This window comes from Littorina saxatilis, linkage group LG5 (assembly GCF_037325665.1).
Source record: "Littorina saxatilis isolate snail1 linkage group LG5, US_GU_Lsax_2.0, whole genome shotgun sequence".
NCBI lineage: Eukaryota > Metazoa > Mollusca > Gastropoda > Littorinimorpha > Littorinidae > Littorina > Littorina saxatilis.
The window spans coordinates 61,251,061-61,272,944 of record NC_090249.1 but is presented as its reverse complement, the minus strand read 5'-3'; the positions used below and the strand labels follow the sequence as shown (position 1 = coordinate 61,272,944).

General features: G+C 44.4%; 1 protein-coding gene across 3 annotated transcripts in view; it reads right to left on the bottom strand.

The window, feature by feature from the left end:
• Positions 1 to 438: 438 nt before the first annotated feature.
• Positions 439 to 21,884, bottom strand: part of LOC138967634 (uncharacterized) — a 28,176-nt gene continuing 6,730 nt past the window's right edge. The window contains exons 1-6 of one of the 3 annotated variants that reach the window (XM_070340237.1): positions 16,552 to 16,832; positions 9,903 to 10,091; positions 8,383 to 8,560; positions 5,520 to 5,778; positions 3,735 to 3,905; positions 439 to 2,139 (exon numbers count right to left, since the gene is read on the bottom strand). In XM_070340237.1, coding sequence (XP_070196338.1) covers positions 1,815 to 2,139; positions 3,735 to 3,905; positions 5,520 to 5,778; positions 8,383 to 8,560; positions 9,903 to 10,091; positions 16,552 to 16,599 — 1,170 coding nt within the window. In that variant the 5' untranslated portion in view covers positions 16,600 to 16,832 and the 3' untranslated portion in view covers positions 439 to 1,814. Of the gene's footprint in view, positions 2,140 to 3,734; positions 3,906 to 5,519; positions 5,779 to 8,382; positions 8,561 to 9,902; positions 10,092 to 16,551; positions 16,833 to 21,884 lie in introns of those variants that run through there. The other 2 variants (XM_070340239.1, XM_070340238.1) reach the window with 2 other exon arrangements.

Genomic DNA, 21,884 nt, shown 5'->3' with positions numbered 1-21,884 from the left:
TTAGTAGTGATTCAATTGATAAACCGTACTTTGTACTCATCTTTCAAGTCAAAAGTAATATTATACTTCTGCACCTGTTCGTGTGTAAGTGTGTGTGTGTGTCTGTGCATGTTCGTGCGTGCGTACGTGAGTGCTTGCGTGTGTGTGTGTGTATGTGTGGGTGTGTGTGTGTGTGTGCGTGTGTCTGTGTGCGTGCGTCCGTGCGTGCGTGTGTGTGTGTGTGTGTGTGTGTGCGTGCGTTCGTGTGTGAGAGTGTGTTTGAGCGAGAAAGAGAGATATAGAGGGAACGAGAGATAGGGTGTGTGTGTTTCTATATGAGTGCATGGAGGGGGTTGTCTAGTGGTTGCTCGGCGGCTGGCTGGTTGGTGTAGAGAAAAGCTAACCATGTAGTGCGTTTGGCCTGCAACATATCTAGGTCATACAATCAGAACAGATATGTTTCTGTTTAGTTTCAATTTATTCTCCATTCATATTTTCAAATGTACAGCACAACAAACACACCATCATTAACAACATGATAAACCAAAGAAAAAAACATTCAATATTCACATTAGTTTTTTTGAAAATCGGTTTCGAAAAATTCACATCTACTTCCGCAGTAAGGCCTGGCGCTCACCTATGTAACTTCAGCAGGACAGACGACGCACTGCAGATTATCCCAGCCCGCTACACGTTGCGTGAAAGGAAAACAGGCCAAGTACTCGTCATAATCCCTATCGCAGCATCGATAATATTATGCAGTGCGTCGTCTGTGCCTCTGAAACTGCGCAGGTATATTCTGCACTTAACAATTACATGCGCGTACTCGGTTCACTTCCACTTCGCCCCATTTTTCTTTCGCCCCAAGATTTTGCGCATTTCGCCCCACAAATGTTTTACCCCTTCGCCCCAAAGTTTTTACCCCTGGCGAGCACCTCCAAGACATGATCGCCTTCGCGGCGAGAAGTTCACCAGAAAAAAAGGGCAAAGTGGGGTCGAAACGGAGTTTAGTGACTTCTTTTCGCCCCAAGATTTCGGGAATTTAGCCCCACTGATTTCTTACCCCTTCGCCCAAAAGATTTTACCCCTTCGCCCAAAGCCATTTCGGGGTGATATGGCTTGGGGTGAAAAAGAAATGGGGCGAAAGGGAAAAGGGGCGAAAGGGAAACAGGGCGAAAGGGATGGCTACCGCGTAATCTCACAAACACGCTATTCAACTCTGAGACCACGTCAAAAAGCAAACGAAACTGCATTTGTATCTTTTTATCTTTTATCGGTTCAAATCTGGGTAACATTTGTTTCCACATTAAAATAGCGTCCCCTGAAGTGAAAGAACTGATGGGTCTGGAAGGAGCGACAAGGCAAGATAGGGGGGACAATCATGAGCAGCGATTGAAAATGCAGAGTTCTTTCCCTTACTCTCTGAGTATGTGTGTGCTGTCGAGTTATGCTGAGGTGCTTGCAAAGGGTAACATACCGATCGATGATGGCAGGTGACATTGGCTAGTGAGATTTGAATTTACAATGCTTAAAGTTGAAGTTTACCGACATCGTTTTATCGAAAATAGGACCAGGCACACGTAGATCTATGATACATCAGAAGTTTCCCAACGACGATAGGAGCGAACTTGTACATAGGCTATCCACTATCACAACTACTTTTATTCATCTCAGACACAGGAGCTTGTATCCAATCGCCGGTCGATCATTATTTACAGTCCACTACTACGACATACTACTACTATATACTACATAGTAGTAGTATGTCGTAGTGGTGGACTGTAAATAATGATCGACCGGCGATTGGATACAAGCTCCTGTGATCTCAGATACCCTTATTTCACCCCCTCACGCAATTCAGCATGTTCCACCTGGAAGTCTCTTCGTACTTTAATCTCCGAAACGTAACGTCCAAATTCTTGCTTGGCAAATTTCAAACACTTTGTCAGCGGAGAATCAGTGTGGAAACAGTCTTGATTTAAAGCGAGCACGAAGTTAGGTCCACGGTTCAGCGAAAGTTCGAACAGCCGAGGATTTTCTCCTAACATGGTACAGCCAATCACCGTATTGTCTTTGGTCACGTGCTTGAAGGCGAGAGTTCCCGTGAAGTTGCAGTCCTGTGACGGCTGGTTCCCGTGCACAAGATTTGCTGTGACGTCACTAGGGAAGAAAGAAAGCGACGTTCAATGACTTCAATTAATTGTAAGATAATATTTAAAATAAACTCTAGTGTTGACTATGCTTGGCCATCGACTGTAAACCGAAACCAGGAGCAGTATAGGTTGCCTCTTTTAAATACTGAGTGAATTGGCAAAGGCACTGTTGTGTGTTGTTTTGATGTGATTGTATCAAAGCACAGGTTGAACGAAGCATGCTATTCCTTTATTGTTAATGTAGTATTTATATACAACAAGAAATTCCTTCGAGGTAGGAAAAACACCCCCGTTGGTCAAAGGGAAATAACCATTCTCACTGCCACCAACTGAGAAGGTTATTTCCCTTTGACCATTAATATGTGACTCTATAAGTCCTTGTAGAATCTTAATCCACCAATAACTCCCTAACCGTGTGTTTGACTGGTCCCAATTTTTGTAAGGACCGTCTCAGGAATGTATAGAACCTGTTCACCAAGTTTGGTGACGATCGGTCCGTTCATTCTTGAGATCTATATGCGAACACAAACACACAAACACACAAACACACAAACACATCGACCGAAACCTATACACACCCCTATACCGGGGGTGTAATAATATACGACTGTGTTTTTTTCCCAATACTTTCACATTCCTCAGCCCTAATCCCAACCACCCAAATCCCAACCACCCAAATCCCAACCACCCTAATCCCAACCACCCTAATCCCAACCACCCTAATCCCAACCACCCTAATCCCAACCACCCTAATCCCAACCACCCTAATCCCAATCACCCTAATCCCAATCACCCTAATCCCAACCACCCTAATCCCAACCACCCTAATCCCAACCACCCTAATCCCAACCACCCTAATCCCAACCACCCTAATCCCAATCACCCTAATCCCAACCACCCTAATCCCAACCACCCTAATCCCAACCACCCTAATCCCAACCACCCTAATCCCAACCACCCTAATCCCAACCACCCTAATCCCAACCACACTAATCCCAACCACACTAATCCCAACCACCCTAATCCCAACCACCCTAATCCCAACCACCCAAATCCCAACCACCCTAATCCCAACCACCCTAATCCCAACCACCCTAATCCCAATCACCCTAATCCCAACCACCCTAATCCCAACCACCCTAATCCCAACCACCCTAATCCCAACCACCCCTAATTCCATCCCACTTGATGCACAACATAGACTAAAAGTGTATTGTTATTATTATCCTCCCTCTCTCTTTCTCTGTCTGTCTGTCTGTCTATTTCTCTTTCTCCTCTCTCTCTCTCTCTCTCTCTCTCTCTCTCTCTCTCTCTCTCTCTCTCTCTCCTCTCTCTCTCTCTGTCTCTCTCTGTGTCTCTCTCTCTCTCTCTCTGTCTGTCTCTCTCTCTCTGTCTCTCTCTCTCTCTGTCTCTCTGTGTCTCTCTCTCTCTCTCTCTCTCTCTCTCTCTCTCTCTCTCTCTCTCTCTCTCTAATGAGAAAAAGATGTCTTATACCTTTTTTTTTAAATGAAAAAAGCATGTTTGCATCGCTTTTTCTCTCACCCTCAAAAAGTAAATGTCAATTGACATTCTCTCCCCGATTAACCCCAGCCACACACTAACCAGTTGACGTCACCATGTCCAGTAGTGTCCGCTAGCTCTGTCCAGCTGTAGACACGTGACGAAGGGTCAACACTGTCGTGACGGGAACTCTTGCTGTCCACCTTAGCAACGTAGAACTCGCCACTCGACTTGAGGGGGAAGAGAACTTCATTGTTGTCTTCGCTTGTACATCTGCAATCAAACGTTATTTGTGGCAGTGTGAACATGTTCATTTTTTTGCACTGAATTTGAAAAATGTCTGAAAGAAAAATGCTATAACTGTGACAGAATCAGACTTACACCAACACTGATATTATGCAACCATGAAAACTACATGCATACAGATGCTGGTTTTGAATATATTTTGTTAACAGCAAAGTTATTTTTCTACACATGCAGAATAAACAAATTTGTCCTCACCTGCAAATGTTTTTAAGAGAACTACATACTTTGTACCAAATTGATAAATACGCTCACAATATTCTCATGAAACAAACTCAGTTTACTAAAAAAAAATATTTAACAAATGAATCCCGTACCAACAGCTAGTAACAATTGGATAAAAACAAGTGATATTGTGTATTACTACAATAATCAATGTAGTTCACTGATTTTCAGGATGTGCTCTCAAAATGTACCACGCAAGTGAATATATATGTTCAACTCTGTCATTGCTGTAACTTATCAATATCAGTAACAATGCTTTTTAATTCGTCATTGTAAATCTGTGTTTGCCTAAATAAAAAAAAACTGTTGAAGAAAACAAAACAGAACCCTGGTAGGTACGTAGATAGGTAGGTAGATACATTTGTATTGGTATCATAATCGTCCTGTGAGGTGCTCTCTCACTGGGAATGGCGAGCTGCCATACGGTACGGCGCTACCCATTTCTTTGTGCCTCTTTTTCCTGCACACGTGTATTCATGTGTCCAAGCGCTGAGACTTCCTCTGTGAACTTGAGATCTTTATCGTGTGTATGCGTGCTCACGGGGGTGTTCGGACACCGAGGAGAGTCTGCTCAAAGTTGACTCAGGGAATAAATCCCAAAGTGAATTCAAGCTAGCGCCGCTACTGATTGAGCACTGGTAAGCATGTCTGTAGGGAATAGGTAGGTTGGCAGATAGGTAGCTTGGACAGCAGGTCTGTGGAAGGGTAGCTTGCTAAGTTGCTTGGCTGGTTGGTCGGTCAGTCAGTTGGTCGATTGTTTAATCGGTCGGCTTATGGTTGGGTTGGGTCGATTGATCGTTCTGTTCGGTCGTTTCATGTTTCATTTGTATATTCGTTTGTCATTGTTCGTTCCTTCGCATATCTTGAATACGTTTCGACGATGGTTGCTTTATTTGTTTCATAGTTCACTTGTTCTATGTTCATGTCTAAAGTTTGCAGTGCGCATTTTATACCTTTACCAACCAAGCAACAAAAATACTCTTCAGCAAGGATTAGTTACACTTGTTTTTTTAATGTTATACGTTTCTTCACAAATGTTCCAGTCTTACATTATTTACATAGATACGAGGTCATATAGAGGGCATTGGCAAAAACACACGCGCCGTGTTTGAAAGGTATTTCTACAGATTGTCAAAGTGTATGGCAGCTCTGGAAGAATCATTTGAGAAAATGGCGTGATCAAATTAACGATGAGCTTTTCGATAGTATGAGATTCTAAGGACTTTCAGAACAGCCTACGTATGCATCACTTCATACACACAGCAGCACGTGACAACGACCCAGCAGACGTATCCCACTCGCAGTGAAAACAAGACGTACCTGAGACACCTGACTAAGACACCTGACTGAGACACGTACCTGAGACACCTGACCACCTTCGTCTTCTTCACCTTGTGTCCCCCATTGTGGATCTTGATCTCGTCCTCCACGATGCCCTTGATGACGTAGACGCCGGGCTGCAATGACGTCTTCTGGTACATGACGTCAGACTCGATAGGGCTGACGCAAACGTAGCCGTCACATCGCGTGCACGACAACATGGACAGCGGCATCAGGTGCGCCACCGCGGACACAGATGCGATAGGGTTGCCTGGTTTGTCGCACGGTCGAAAGAAACCTGTGTGCAAATGAACGTAATTCACTTTAATCGCAGAATGTCACTAGAGTAGTTGTGACAAACATAAGAATCTTAACTGATCACAATGAAAACCTCCATGTACTGAGTCCATTTGGATCGATTTTCGATGGCTGGAATATTAAGTATTGACAGTTTCTTTAATAAAACACATCTTTTCTTGAAATACGTATGCTTCTCAAAAGTTTTTTGTCGTATGATGCTATTCTTCCAACCAAAAGGCTAGGCTATACAATGTTTCCAACAAATTTAAATAGTTTATCGCAAGAGACAGTCCCTTTAGATAAAAACTCTTTGCTTCTCCACTATTGAGACACGAGCGGTTATACATAGTTCGCTAAATTTTGAAATGAAAAGAAAACGAATCGTAGGATGTTGCACTTTGAACACATTTCTGTGAAATGTTTTGAACACTCTATGACACGTACTGTACCTAGTTCTGCTGGCAAAAGTAGCACACATAGTGTCTGCTAGCGGTCGCTTAATCAACACATAGCAGGGCTCCCTTTGGACGCCTCTCTTAAAGGGTCCCGGGACCCCCAGAATGTTTAGAGGGTTGATGAACCCCCTCAGCACAGTTTTAGAGGGTTGATGAACCCCCTCAGCACAGTTTTAGAGGGTTGATGAACCCCCTCAGCACAGTTTTAGAGAGTTGATGAACCCCCTCAGCACAGTTTTAGAGAGTTGATGAACCCCCTCAGCACAGTTTTAGAGAGTTGATGAACCCCCTCAGCACAGTTTTAGAGGGTTGATGAACCCCCTCAGCACAGTTTTAGAGGGTTGATGAACCCCCTCAGCACAGTTTTAGAGAGTTGATGAACCCCCTCAGCACAGTTTTAGAGGGTTGATGAACCCCCTCAGCACAGTTTTAGAGAGTTGATGAACCCCCTCAGCACAGTTTTAGAGAGTTGATGAACCCCCTCAGCACAGTTTTAGAGGGTTGATGAACCCCCTCAGCACAGTTTTAGAGAGTTGATGAACCCCCTCAACACAGTTTTAGAGAGTTGATGAACCCCCTCAGCACAGTTTTAGAGGGTTGATGAACCCCCTCAGCACAGTTTTAGAGGGTTGATGAACCCCCTCAGCACAGTTTTAGAGGGTTGATGAACCCCCTCAGCACAGTTTTAGAGAGTTGATGAACCCCCTCAGCACAGTTTTAGAGAGTTGATGAACCCCCTCAGCACAGTTTTAGAGAGTTGATGAACCCCCTCAGCACAGATTTAGAGAGTCCAAAAACCGAAAGGCCTACAAATTGAAAGCGTTGCATTGTGCCTCTGATAGATATATGCTTAAGCCTTTAACGATGTTGTTCCCGCATGAAAATAGCATTGGTGCTTGCTCTAGACTTAGCTGATGACAACAGTCGGAAAACAGTAGTAATGGTACACACGTAAATGTTAATTTAGTGCGTCCCTGGACCCGCTTTTTACATTTAGTCAAGTTTTGACTAAATGTTTTAACGTAGAGGGGGGAATCGAGACGAGGGTCGTGGTGTATGTGCGTGTGTGTGTGTGTGTGTCTGTCTGTGTGTGTGTGTGTGTAGAGCGATTCAGACTAAACTACTGGACCGATCTTTATGAAATTTGACATGAGAGTTCCTGGGTATGATATCCTCAGACGTTTTTTTCATTTTTTTGATAAATGTCTTTGATGACGTCATATCCGGCTTTTCGTGAAAGTTGAGGCGGCACTGTCACGCCCTCATTTTTCAACCAAACTGGTTGAAATTTTGGTCGGGTAATGTTTGACGAAGCCCGGACTTCGGTATTGCATTTCAGCGTGGTGGCTTAAAAATTAATTAATGACTTTGGTCATTACAAATCTAAAAATTGTAAAAAAAAAAAATTTTATAAAACGATCCAAATTTACGTTTATCTTATTCTCCATCATTTGCTGATTCCAAAAACATATAAATATGTTATATTCGGATTAAAAACAAGCTCTGAAAATTAAATATATAAACATTATTATCAAAATTAAATTTTTCAAATCAATTTAAAAACACTTTCATCTTATTCCTTGTCGGTTCCTGATTCCAAAAACATATAGATATGATATGTTTGGATTAAAAACACGCTCAGAAAGTTAAAACGAAGAGAGGTACAGAAAAGCGTGCTATCCTTCCCAGCGCAACTACTACCCCGCTCTTCTTGTCAATTTCACTGCCTATGCCGTGAGCGATGGACTACGAGTATACGGTCTTGCTGCGTTGCATTGCGTTCAGTTTCATTCTGTGAGTTCGACAGCTACTTGACTAAATGTTGTATTTTCGCCTTACGCGACTTGTTTATGTTTGGTGCGTCCCGGGACCCCCTCAATATTATATCTAGAACTACGTGTTTTTGGCTACCAATGCGCATAGGACCCAGGGACGCACAGTCTGGGGAGCCCTGCAGAGTGTTCACAAGTGTTGATTTGAACACTATGTGTTTATCACGTGTGCCTCTTTCGCCAGTAGAACTATGTTTTAGGTCACAAAGTGTTCAAAACTTGTTACAGAGATATGCTCAAAATGTGTTCAATTCTGATTAGATAGTAGGCTAGATAGTATGACGTGGAAAAAACACCAATCACTGTGTGACGGACCTTTGTAATTCTCTGGGATGACGACATACGGACCAACTTCCTTCTGACTCGACCCTGATGATGACGTCACGTTTCTGGCGTACAGTCGCGACACCTGGTGTTGACGGTAGAGAAGGATAGGCTGCCGGAAGTCCATAGAGTTGTCCCCCTCTGATCGCACGTTTGCTTCCTCGGAGATCTTAGGCATGGATAAAAACAATATTATTATTTTAATTGAAGTCGAACGCGAAGAAGACAAATTGACTGGTTAGTTAATCAAGTCATTGTTCATTGACCAAAATCCTATATCATGATCTACAGAATGGCTTTTAAACGGGCAGCAACTAAAACACTTTGTTTGTTTGTTTATTTGTTTGCTTAACGCCCAGCCGACCACGAAGGGCCATATCAGGGCGGTGCTGCTTTGACATTTAACGTGCGCCACACACAAGACAGAAGTCGCAGCACAGGATTCATGTCTCACCCAGTCACATTTTTCTGACACCGGACCAACCAGTCCTAGCACTAACCCCATAATGCCAGACGCCAGGCGGAGCAGCCACTAGATTGCCAATTTTAAAGTCTTAGGTATGACCCGGCCGGGGTTCGAACCCACGACCTCCCGATCACGGGGCGGACGCCTTACCACTAGGCCAACCGTGCCGGTCACTAAAACACTTGACAAGGCTCATTCGATCTGACAGATCTCCCTGGTTTGCACAGCTTCTGACAATTACTCGTCATTATATAACTCGATAGCAATTATACAAAATTCGTGTCCACACTTGCATGCAAGAGGTCAGAGTCCACCAACGTCCCTCGCAGATTGTGTCGTTCAACACTACCCAATATTGACGGACTGTGTGATGATATCTTCTGCTATGGTCCGTTGAGACAGTGATATCAAAATCGAGACCGGAGGTCGAGATTTTGATATCACTGTCGAAACAGACCAATAGCAGAAGATATCATCACACAGTCAGTCAATGTTAGATATATTGCTAATTCTCTGGACATTTTGTATTTACTGTAAAGAAATTACAAAAGTATTTGTCTCAGTTTTGGCTGTTCCATATCCCTCCCTCTAATTATTATTTCTTTTTGTTCACTCTTTTCTTGTACTTTTCAGTATTTTAAAATGTCTTTCCTTTCAAAAAGTCTTTAGTCACTTGCTCAACTAAATTCTGGGATAATTACATTTTCATATATATTTGTTTGTTTTTAAATTTAGGTGTTTTTGTTTTTGAAGTGGGGAAGCAATAAAGAGGTCGTCGATATCAAAACTGATATCGACGGAAATGTCGTCGATATCACTTTTGCACTGAGCTCAGTTTTGCCCAATTGACCAATGGAAATCCACGTAACATATGAAATAGCAATATAAGTCAATGTCATCAATATTTGAAAATGTTCTGATGGAGGCAGGCCTGACGCGTACACAAAACCCTATAGTTAGCTACCCTATAGTTACCGTCGATTTCATTTTCTGTCTCAAGGAAGCTATCAGCTGTCGAGTTCTGGATAGAATGTAAAAGCGTTACCTTGACAACGACAGGCAAGGTGTTGTCCTTGAGGATGTAGCTCAAGGGCAAGGAACGCTCGCTCCAGACGAAGTGCGCCTGTCCGGAAGGGGAGAAGGGAGAGCGATACGTGTCCACCCCAACATCCGGGCCACTAGGTCGGCGTCCTAACCCGGATGAAACCGCCAGGCTGTACTGGGCACTCGACATCTGGAAGACAACATTCTGACAATGATACTTGTACCACTATGATAGGTAAAGGTAAAGGTTGTCCCATAATCATTTTCGATAGTAGGGGATGTTCTTGTTAGAGATCTCAACTTGTCTAGGGCCAGCGTTATGAGGGCGGTGCCCACTCCTCTCCCTCTCTGCCTTTGCCTTCCCATAGGGCCAGCGTTATGAGGGCGGTGCCCACTCCTCTCCCTCTCTGCCTTTGCCTTCCCATAGGGCCAGCGTTACGAGGGCGGTGCCCACTCCTCTCCCTCTCTGCCTTCCCTTCCCATAGGGCCAGCGTTATGAGGGCGGTGCCCACTCCTCTCCCTCTCTGCCTTCCCTTCCCATAGGGCCAGCGTTATGAGGGCGGTGCCCACTCCTCTCCCTCTCTGCCTTCCCTTCCCATAGGGCCAGCGTTATGAGGGCGGTGCCCACTCCTCTCCGCCCTCTCTGCCTTCCCTTCCCATAGGGCCAGCGTTATGAGGGCGGTGCCCACTCCTCTCCCTCTCTGCCTTCCCTTCCCATAGGGCCAGCGTTATGAGGGCGGTGCCCACTCCTCTCCCTCTCTGCCTTTGCCTTCCCATAGGGCCAGCGTTATGAGGGCGGTGCCCACTCCTCTCCCTCTCTGCCTTCCCTTCCCATAGGGCCAGCGTTATGAGGGCGGTGCCCACTCCTCTCCCTCTCTGCCTTCCCTTCCCATAGGGCCAGCGTTTTGAGGGCGGTGCCCACTCCTCTCCGCCCTCTCTGCCTTCCCTTCCCATAGGGCCAGCGTTATGAGGGCGGTGCCCACTCCTCTCCCTCTCTGCCTTCCCTTCCCATAGGGCCAGCGTTATGAGGGCGGTGCCCACTCCTCTCCCTCTCTGCCTTCCCTTCCCATAGGACCAGCGTTATGAGGGCGGTGCCCACTCCTCTCCCTCTCTGCCTTCCCTTCCCATAGGGCCAGCGTTATGAGGGCGGTGCCCACTCCTCTCCCTCGCTGACTTTGCCTTCCCATAGGGCCAGCGTTATGAGGGCGGTGCCCACTCCTCTCCCTCTCTGCCTTCCCTTCCCATAGGGCCAGCGTTATGAGGGCGGTGCCCACTCCTCTCCCTCGCTGACTTTGCCCCCTCCCCCGGCCCTAAATAGGGTCAGGTACCCATGTTCAGCTGTGTGACTGGAAAGCGCTCGGAAATATCGGGTATTTGTATTCGAACCCACGACCTCCAGTGTAAGAGGTAAGCACTCTAACCCTTGTGCCACTCCGGCTCCCAAATGTACCATGCTACGTACCACCATATGCCTCACAAACACATACATATTTCAACTACAAAAGAAATACTCGCAGGGGAAAAAAACCCATTTCAAATGCTATATATTGTAATTGCATATCAGAAATAATACGTCTATTTTAAGTCAAAAGCATTTGAGTGAAATGTGTCAAACTTGATAAAGATTACACGCCCCACGTGATATCATTGGCAAACAAATGCAAAAATCGTACAAGTAACGACTCAGTTTCAATGAGTTTATTGCAACCCGCGTTGTGGAAACTTTTGTTTAAAAGTTCCTCTTTATTTAGCTGATCTTTCGTCTTCACCTGCGAATGTATGTAAAATGTTGAATAATATATCACTTTTGTACACACACACACACACACACACACACACACACACACACACACACACACACACACACACACACACACACACACACACACACACACACTCACTCACTCACTCACTCACTCACTCACACACACATGAAGAGAGAGGGGCGGAGGGAAGGAGAGAAAGACACAGACAGATAGAGCGGGGAGGGGGGGGGGAGGGGGGGGGGGGGTTATAAGTCATAAAAAAAGGGCAAACGCAACAGCGAGAAGACAAATAAACAAATATTTTAAAACCAAATTGACAAAATTAACGGTGTCTGAAGTTTTGGTGGCGAGCAAATTTTCTAGAGGTTGTTCTGATGAGTCGTTTTCGGTACGTGTTATACTAACATTTCTTCTTTGAGCACATTTACACGACCAGTCAAAACTTCTGTCTTGAAAACGGTAGCTGTGCAAAGCGTGACCTCGGTGGCAAGTTTTAAAGATGCAGTGCCGCTCAGAGCACTGTTGAAGCAACGATTTGTATTTTTGTCGCAGATAAGGATAAAAACAGTCAAAACATGTGCATTACTATCCCACAGATGACTACCCATACGTTTAGTGTTCCCAGCCAAACGAAACTTAATGCGGTATGTGTCTATTCAAGAAGTCAGTGAAAGTGTATAATTATGGCATTTCTATCAAAAGCCTTTTAATACTTGAAATGTTTTAGCCCGTGTCAACACAATCAGTGGACGCACATCCTGGTGAATCCCTGCCAGCTGAGACTCAACAGATAACGAATCAGGACGCTCTAATATCTCATAAATCTTTGATAACAACAAATAGAGAAATAAAATGCGTAAATGGATTATTTTGTCTTAACCAAACAAAAGACAATACTCATTGTAAACCTTCCTCAACTGACGCTGCGCTAAACAACAAAAGTCATTTATATATCAATAAGGATAAGGATAAGAATAAGACTGTATATAATCATGTGATGTTACCCTAATGGAAATTCGGGCTGCTTTCTCCCTGGGGAAAGCGAGCTGCCGTATACGTAGAGGTTACATGCCGAGTCTCAGTGATTATTAAAAATAATGGTCGAAGTTAGCGGATCATGAAAAATGCGAGCTTTAGCGAGCTTTTTCATGACCGCGAACTGAGACCATTATTTTTTATAATCACTGAGACGAGGTGTGTAACCTCTTTATTCCTCCTTTCTTCAGTTATTCAAAGAAAAGAGGAGATTTTTTGCGAAAGTTTGATCGAATCCTATTCACTCAACCAGTCAACCTGCGCAGGCGATCGATTAATGCGCGGTTGTATAGTTCCGTGCAAATCATTCCATTCTGTTAACACTTCTTGTCAGTTTTCCTATTTTGGACTAAAATCAAGTACACAGATATGCTGTTATTCTGCTGTGGCGGCAAAGGCAGATATTGTGTGTTCTGTATATGTTTTGGTATCGCTTAGGATAATGTTCTTTCGTCAAATGGGACTAGCAGACGAACTTTTGCACCCGTGTTCCAACGTTAAAAAGTGTATGAAGTTCAGTTTTCTGGGGAAAATAGTGTATGAAACCGCTTTATGTTGTTTAAATTGATGAGATGTGTGCATTTGGTTGCGTGTGATCTGTTTATTAAGTGAAATATTGTTGAAAACTGACCGTCAGATTGCAGTCTGTTGTCGAAGAAACTGAGTGAAAAGAAGGGGAACTACTCTTGTCGCTAGACAAAGTATGCGTTACTTGCCTTGGGAAATTGCTTGTGATGAACGTTTGAGCACGGCAGATCTAGATTCAGAAAACAACCGAACTCATGGATTTTATATGAAGATTCGTGTGTTCAGGCCTGTAGTTGTTAATTTAAATGCGGTATGTTTGTATTGTTTGCTCCAGAGATGTATACTTCGTACATTAGAGCGTTCGGAACTTTTCAGTCGCAAAAAGTAGTACCGAAACAGAACAACTTCTCAACCCATTGCACTATCGAGGATTCAGGCTGTTGCTGGGTCGTTATTTGTTTGGTTGCTGGGTGTGATTATCGAAAAATAACTAGCCCTACAAGTTTACAGAGGTAAAGAAGCAGAGGGGGGAATAAAGTACGAACCAAGGCCGATAGCCCGTCGCGATATAACCTTCGTGGTTGAAAACGACGTTAAACACCAAATAAAGAAAGAAAAAAAGGCCGATAGCGACAACTGGTTTTGAAGTCAGCGCCGCTACCGACTTAGCTATCTATCATCAGAATCATAGGTCTTTAAATTCTCTTCTCACTCTAAAAAGAAAAAGTTCTTTGCGATGTGAGAGGTCAATGAAAGTAGAATGTATCTAAAAAGGTATGCTGAAGTGGGTATCATATTACGGCCTTGTTGAGCAGCAAGGGCGGATCAATTCACTTTGGAGGGGGGGGTTACAAAATGACTGCGAAGATACAAGTTGACGGCGCCGAAGGCGCCTAAGCCTCTAGGGGGGTCCGGGGGCATGCCCCCCCGGAAATTTTTTTTATCCAAAGAAGCAAAATAGAGCTATCTGGTGCATCCTGAGCCAATAAATTACCTCTTTTTTGGGGGGGTGGGGGGTGGGGGGGGGTTACGTAACCCGTGTAACCCCCCCCCCCCCCCAGATCCGCCCTTGAGCAGTTTCTTTCACCATTGCGTGTCTATGGTATTGAACATGTCTGTTTCAGTCTTGTGCATTAAACCCTTATGTTCTGTGCATTGAATGACAAAATGTAAACAAACTGCCTGAATAAAACACTTTTGAAGAAAACAAAATGTATCTAGACGAAGCCTGCACTCGCGTCCATGTCAACACACGACCAGCACGCCGTGTAGATGAGTAATCCTACAGAGCCATGTGCACCATCTCAATCAATCTGGTTCCGAACACACGGTGACAGCAAAATGAAGAGTGAAATCTGTGAGGGTATCACATGTAAGCTTATCTACACCGTCACAGTGGTGACTACTTGTCTTCCGCCTTCAACTAAACACCAGAGACGAGTTGCCCAGAGCGGTTCGCCACGGGTCGCTCGCAGTGCGAATGACAAAAAGCCGTTTCTTGGAGCAGAGCAGGAAAGTGCTCGCGAAGCACTCGGCGAGCGGCTTTGGTATATGCTCGCCCACCGCCCGCCGCGTTATGCAAGATGGCGGCGGTGTTTACACTGCGATGCCGTGTAGCGTGTTTCGATCTTCTCGGTGTGGTTTTCGACGTGACCCGAGGGATCCCCCGCTTTTCAAGGTTCAGGGACTACCCCAGCTAAATTTCCCATCATAACTACATTCTCTCTGACGATTTCACTGACCGAATCGTCTACTAGTTTAAGAAGTACAACTTTTTTCATATCTCGCAGCAATCGTGCTTTCTTCGTCGCCATCGTGAAGCGATTTGCCTCGTTGTGAGCCCGTTGCATAGACCAATCCAGAGCAACTTTTCTCTGAGCGGGCTATTGTGATTCTGAGCAACGCATGGCTGCGTGAGAAGGTGTGAAAACTGTTGGAGTAGCACAGGCGCCTGAAACTGGTCTATTTTCTTCTCCTGCACCTCGCCCATGGAATACTTGTGACTTGTGTGACCGCTGTAGCATGAATTGCTCCAACCCCACCCCCCCACCCCCCACCACCACCCCCCACCACCACTACCAAGCCAGCGAACGGCAAACGAAGGGAGTATATACAGATGTGCTTTTGTGTTCAGTGTACACATTAATTGTTGTTGTTGTTTTTTGCTCATTTTAACCTAGCTAGCTGTCTGTCTGAATGTCTGTCTATACCTGTCATTGCAAATCTTCTAACGGAGGAAAATATTATTCATTCATGTGCCTGTATCATAACCATTTAGTTTTACATATAGGTGTTCACTAGTTTGTTGTTTGCTTTAAAGCCTGTGTTACATCGTTATGCTATTTTAAATGCGTGTAATTGCCTGCTTTTTTTTATGAGTGAAATATTCCATTTTAATGCCCAATACATTTTCTAAAGCGACATGAGACTACCGTTTGGTGGTATACACAGATCTATAGAAGAGCGTGTTATTATACTTATTATCAATGATTCATGCGCCGGCCTGCATTGTTGGTCATTGACACTCCAGACAAGGTCAGGGAGGTTGAGGTCGATCTGTCAATGGCAGTCACAGGTACACGGCTGTAGCCAGCACATCAAAGGCTTTTACACGGCACTGCTAACACAAGCGGCTTTCTCGTTCAAGGCAAATTATGTGACTTTGCCCATTCATCTACAAACGTATACACCATAAAATACCTATGCCTGCACGATGCTATACGATATTCACAAATTCTACAGCGACGATTCTAAAGGCAAAGATACCCCCCGTTACGTTCTTGATAAAGTATACCCCCCCCCCCCCCCCCCGTTTCGTTCTTGATAAAATATACCCCCCGTTTTGTTCTTGATCAAGTGTATCTATCGCCAACAAACAAACAAGAGTAGCCCAAAGTTGCTGTTTCCTAGGCAGATATCGGTATTTATGTCAGTAAAGAAAAAAGCTCTGTTATTTTAGATAAACCAGCTTGCGTAGCATTTGCGACTTTTATACTAACAAACGAACTAACTGACTGACTAGCAAACGAAGGTACGAATAATCGAACGATCAAAAACAAAGGAAGGAAGGGGGGAACGCATGAACAAACGAACGAATAAACGCATGAACAAGCGAATGAAAAAACGAATGAACACGCAAATAAACACACGAAACAACTAACCAACTAACCAACTAACCAACTAACTCACTCACTCACTCACTCACTCACTCACTCACTCACAAACTAACTGACCAACTAACAACTAACTAACTAACTAACTAACTAACTAACTAACTAACTCCCCAACCCGACAACAAGACATTGAACTGTGCGCACGTACCTTCAAGCTGCGTGAAAAATCTAACGGTACAACACAGCAACAAGACATTGAACTGTGCGCACGTACCTTCAAGCTGCGTGAAAAATCTAACGGTACAACACAGCAACAAAATGACACGAAAGTAAGCCACTAAGTTCCACACAGACCCTGGCTGTTAATTGTCAAGAAAGGACATGTTTGGTCGGGTCGTTTTCTGCAGTCGTCGCGAACAGTGCCCTGCATGTTTTGTCGCCTTCTCTTCTAAATCGCTTTGAAGCAGAGAAACCCTACATTCGGCTATTGAAAAGCAGAAGTTGTAAAGGCCATGGAGCAGTGACACCTGCCCTGAGGACCTCATCTTTATCACCTGCTCTTTACGACCACTCCAAAGAAACCCCGACGAAATTCTTTCCTGTATTTTTCACATTTCCATAGTGACCACCTGTCTATAACGACCGTTTGTTGTCGGTCCCTTGAGTGGGCGTTACAGACAGGGTCTATTGTATTTGATATATCACTTCTGAGTTAAATTGCTTTAGGGGTTAAAGGTACTGAACTTGTCAAATCCAGGTGCACGGAGCCCCTGGGGCTTTTAGTCATACCTCAGGCAGCTATCCGTTAGAAGAACTACAAAGTTTCATTGACTTGCACCCAAAGAGTCAAGAACTGCGATTTTTTTACGAATTAATTTCGTACTCGGACCCGGCTGGTCTTGACCTATTTTTGGATCTAAATTTAGATCAGGTAGATCACCACATCATGCACAAAAAGACACGTCACTAAGCAAACTATGTCAGACGTCATCATGGGTTTGTGTAAAACAAAATCGAGGCCAGAATCACTCAGTTGAATCGAACTCCGACCAAACACCACGTAATAACTAGGTTAATTTATGCACTCGCGTGAACAAGAAACTGTCGAGCTTCACAGATGTCGTCGTTGGGTAGTTTCGGGTTTGTTTTACTACCATAGGAGGATTTTTGAACTGTAAATGCACTCAGCTGCAACAAAAACGCAAAACGAAGGTTGTGAGCTGCACTGTGCCTTTAAGCTGAGTTTGATGTTCTCGCACATAACACACAAGCCTACTTATGGGTGTGTAATGGTTCTGATACAGAGAGTTTTGATTTTAAATACCAACGTAAATCATTGAGAAATGAATATGCATTCTGTTAGTGTGTTGATGGTGGTCTGGTTGTTGTGTGTGTTTGTTTATTTGTTTTTGTTTGCTTGTTTGTGTATTTGATTCTTTCTTTCTTTCTTTCGTTGTTCGTTTGTTTGTTTGTTTGTTTGTTTGTTTGTTTGTTTGTTTGCTTGTTTGTTTGTTTGTTTGTTTTTCTTGTTATGTTGTTTGTTTGTTGTTTGATTTCTTGCTTGTTCATATGAGATTGTCCAACTTTACTTGCTTTTCTTTTGTTTGTTCATATTTCTCGAAAATTGTTGTTGTTGGTGTGCATGGTGGTGTTCTTTTACTGTTTCTTCACATACCAACATTGTAAGTTTTCCAACATGACATCAACTTTATTCAGCCTGCCAGATCACGGAATTGATCGTAGAGTTTTGACGACTGGGAACAATTTTGGCTTTTTGTCTCGGCAGACAGTGTGTGTACCTTTAAAATCGTGTGCACACATTGCAATACAAGCTTATTCAAACCCAAGCAACCGAAACTCAAATCCTCCAATACCTCAAAACGCCCTCACTAGGTCATGGGAAAAGTACGATCCATCTTTCCACCGAACACTCGAGCGATTTGTGGAGATTGTATACACAATGACACAGTAAGCCCGGAGACAATCGAGTTTTTGTCAAGTTTCTGCGCTGTCGAACCCTATTTGTCAACCGCTGAAGGAGTTGAAATACCGTGAAGGATTGTCAAACTGAATCAAGTTCGTGAATGAAAGCTTTGGTTTTAGCCTTAGGTTTCGGTTTTATTTGAGTTTGGTGTGTGAGTTATTTATCGTGAAGTCATGAAATGTGTGTGTGTGTGTGTGTGTGTGTGTGTGTGTGTGTGTGTGTGTGTGTGTGTGCTTGTTTGCGTGCGTGTGTCAGTGTGTGTGTGTGTGGTTCTTTGTGTGTGTTGGTGTGTGTGTGTGTGTGTGTGTGTGTGTGTATGTGTGGGCAGTGTGTGAGTGTGCGTGCGTGCGTGCGTGCGTGCGTGCGTTTGTCAGTGTGTGTGTGTGTGTGTGGGTGGGTGTGTGTGTGTGTGTGTGTGTGTGTGTGTGTGTGTGTGTGTGTGTGTGTGTGTGTGAGAGCTCGTGTGTGAGCAATCCGTAGTTCGTGTTCACCTAACATTAACAACGGTCAAGTTTTAAACATTAGTCTTGAATTGAATTGTTAACTTATATTCTATCATTAAGTGGACAAACCAACAGGCAAGTTCTGAACGTTAGGTTTAATTCTATTCAATTCTATTGATGACATGCAGAGTATATGAACGCTTATATTTCAGTTCTCTAAATTTTCTACAAGTTTATCTCGGCCTTTAAAAAAAGTAAAGGAATATAATGGACAAAAAATACCCTGTCTCTAATCGCACCAAGAGCTTTACAGTTCGGTTTGGGGTTGCAATAATGTCAATAAACACCAGGAAAACCTTTAAATAAGTGGTTGAGCGCTCAATTATTCAAATTAGAAACTGCTGTTCTATACTGTTCAAAAAAAGAAACGCATAGCTTGTAATATTTGGTTAATTTAGTTATATGGCTACAAGGATATCCACCAAACTGCAGAAAATGTTTATCTGGTCGTCGACCTTTCGTCCATTGCCACAAGTGAGCTCTGCACGTGACGCATGCGTTATCAGTGGCTACAAATAATGTCAAAATTGCTCATTTGGCATGACCACTCGTCATGCTTCAGTGTAATCTCGTGAAACTCGGGGAATATTGAGCTCTCACCATGTCTTCCAAAACCCATAAAAGCGGATTGTTCGCCACAAAGAAATCAGACGACAATTCAGCGACGAAAGATGGCCCGATTGAGCAGAGAAGACCGCCAAATTGCATTGGGTCGTTTACAAGCAGGCCAAAGTCAAAGTGCAATCGCCAGGCACTTCCACGTGTCCCAGAGCACCATCAGTAGACTGTGGGTCAGGTTTCAAGCCACTGGCTCCGTTGCTGACTTGCCACGAGCGGGAAGACCAAGGGCGACAACTGCTGCTCACGACCGCTTCATACGGCTCCGCCACCTCCGGAATCGTTTCCTGTCGGCCTCATCTTCTGTCCAGGCTCTCCCCGGGCCACACCGATTATCGGACCAGACCGTGCGGAACCGCCTGCATGAAGCTGGTTTGAGAGCTCGCAGACCTCACAGAGGAGCTGTCCTCACCCGCCGCCATCGCCAGAACCGAGTGCAGTGGGGCAACCAGCACCTTCGCTGGACCGTCCGGAATCACTGGAGACACGTGTGGTTCAGCGACGAGTCCTACTTCCTGCTCCAGCGACATGATGGTCGGAGGAGGGTCTACCGGAGAGTAAACGAACGTTACGCGCCCAACTGTGTGGATGAGGCACCCGTTCATGGTGGTGGAGGCGTCATGGTGTGGGGGGCGATCAATACCGCTGGAAGGAGCACCCTGGTGCACGTCCAAGGGCGCATAACTGCCCAGCGATACGTGGAGGAAATTCTGCGCCCACACGCCCTTCCTCTTCTGGCTGACCAGGATGCCATATTCCAGCAGGACAACGCTCGCCCGCACACAGCACGACTCACCACCCAGTTCCTCACCGACCACCATGTCCAGGTGCTTCCCTGGTCATCCATGTCGCCAGACATGAACCCGATAGAACACCTCTGGGATGAATTGGACAGACGTGTGCGCAGGCGAGAAGAAGCGCCGGCAAATCACCGCGATCTATTGCAGGCACTTCAGGAGGAGTGGGACACCATCCCACAGCAAGATATCCGGCATCTGATCCAGTCCATGCCCAGAAGGTGCCGGGCAGTTGTTGCTGCTCAAGGCAGTCACACCCCCTACTGACTTGACAGCCTCGGCACCCAATCGTATTGATTGACTGATTGATTTGAAGATGCAAATGAACTGTGTGTGCATTCAACTGTGTCCATACCAAATTTCAAACAAATAATCTAAATATTGCATTTTCTGTTAATTTTTTCGAAAAATAAAACAAATTTGGCAAGTAACAACTATGCGTTTCTTTTTTTGAACAGTATAATAAACCAAGGGAAGTAGGCTCTCTAAATGCATACGACATGACGGTGTAATGGAGTAAGTGAGAGTTATCCGGAACCTGTCTCCTGGCGCCTGAGAGAAAAACAAGCATTGGAATGAACTATAGAAACTTTCATCCTTGGAAACGGCTGTTTGGGTGGTGTTTCGAGACCGTGATTTTTCACTCGGCGCCGTCTTTCACTGCTTTTGGTTACCGTCCTACCTTTTGCCCTTGTTGGTAGAGGTACATAAATGAAATCACCCAAAGAGAGTTCAGTTTGCCGGGGTGTTGAATAGATGACATTACATACGAGGGCTGCCTTCAAATTAACATCAACAGCGTTCTAGATCTAGAACTCAAATCAAAATGCGGTGTTGGGTAGTCTTTCGAGACGGTAAATATTTTCCAATGGACAGTGTCTTTTTGAAAGGTCGGTTTTAGGGGTAGGGGCCCTACCCTTATTACACCCCCGGTATAGGGGTGTGTATAGGATTCGGTCGATGTGTTTGTTTGTTTGTTTGTTTGTTTGTGTGTTTGTGTTCGCATATAGATCTCAAGAATGAACGGACCGATCGTCACCAAACTTGGTGAACAGGTTCTATACATTCCTGAGACGGTCCTTACAAAAATTGGGACCAGTCAAACACACGGTTAGGGAGTTATTGGTGGATTAAGATTCTACAAGGACTTATAGAGGGACATATTAATGGTCAAAGGGAAATAACCTTCTCAGTTGGTGGCAGTGAGAATGGTAAGGACGGGGGTGTTTTTCCTACCTCGGAGGAATTTCTTGTTTAAGCGGGAATTAATGTTTTCGTTGGGATACGAAAGTTGTTGCAATGATTTATTTGCTAAGTTTAGGTATGGCTTTATTCATTGCATTGGTGAACAACTACCTAGCCATACTCTCATGCTTACATTAAGGTTTACTTGCTAAGTTTAGGTATGGCTTTATTCATTGCATTGGTGAACAACTACCTAGCCATACTCTCATGCTTACATTAAGGTTTACTTGCTAAGTTTAGGTATGGCTTTATTCATTGCATTGGTGAACAACTACCTAGCCATACTCTCATGCTTACATTAAGGTTTACTTGCTAAGTTTAGGTATGGCTTTATTCATTGCATTGGTGAACAACTACCTAGCCATACTCTCATGCTTACATTAAGGTTTACTTG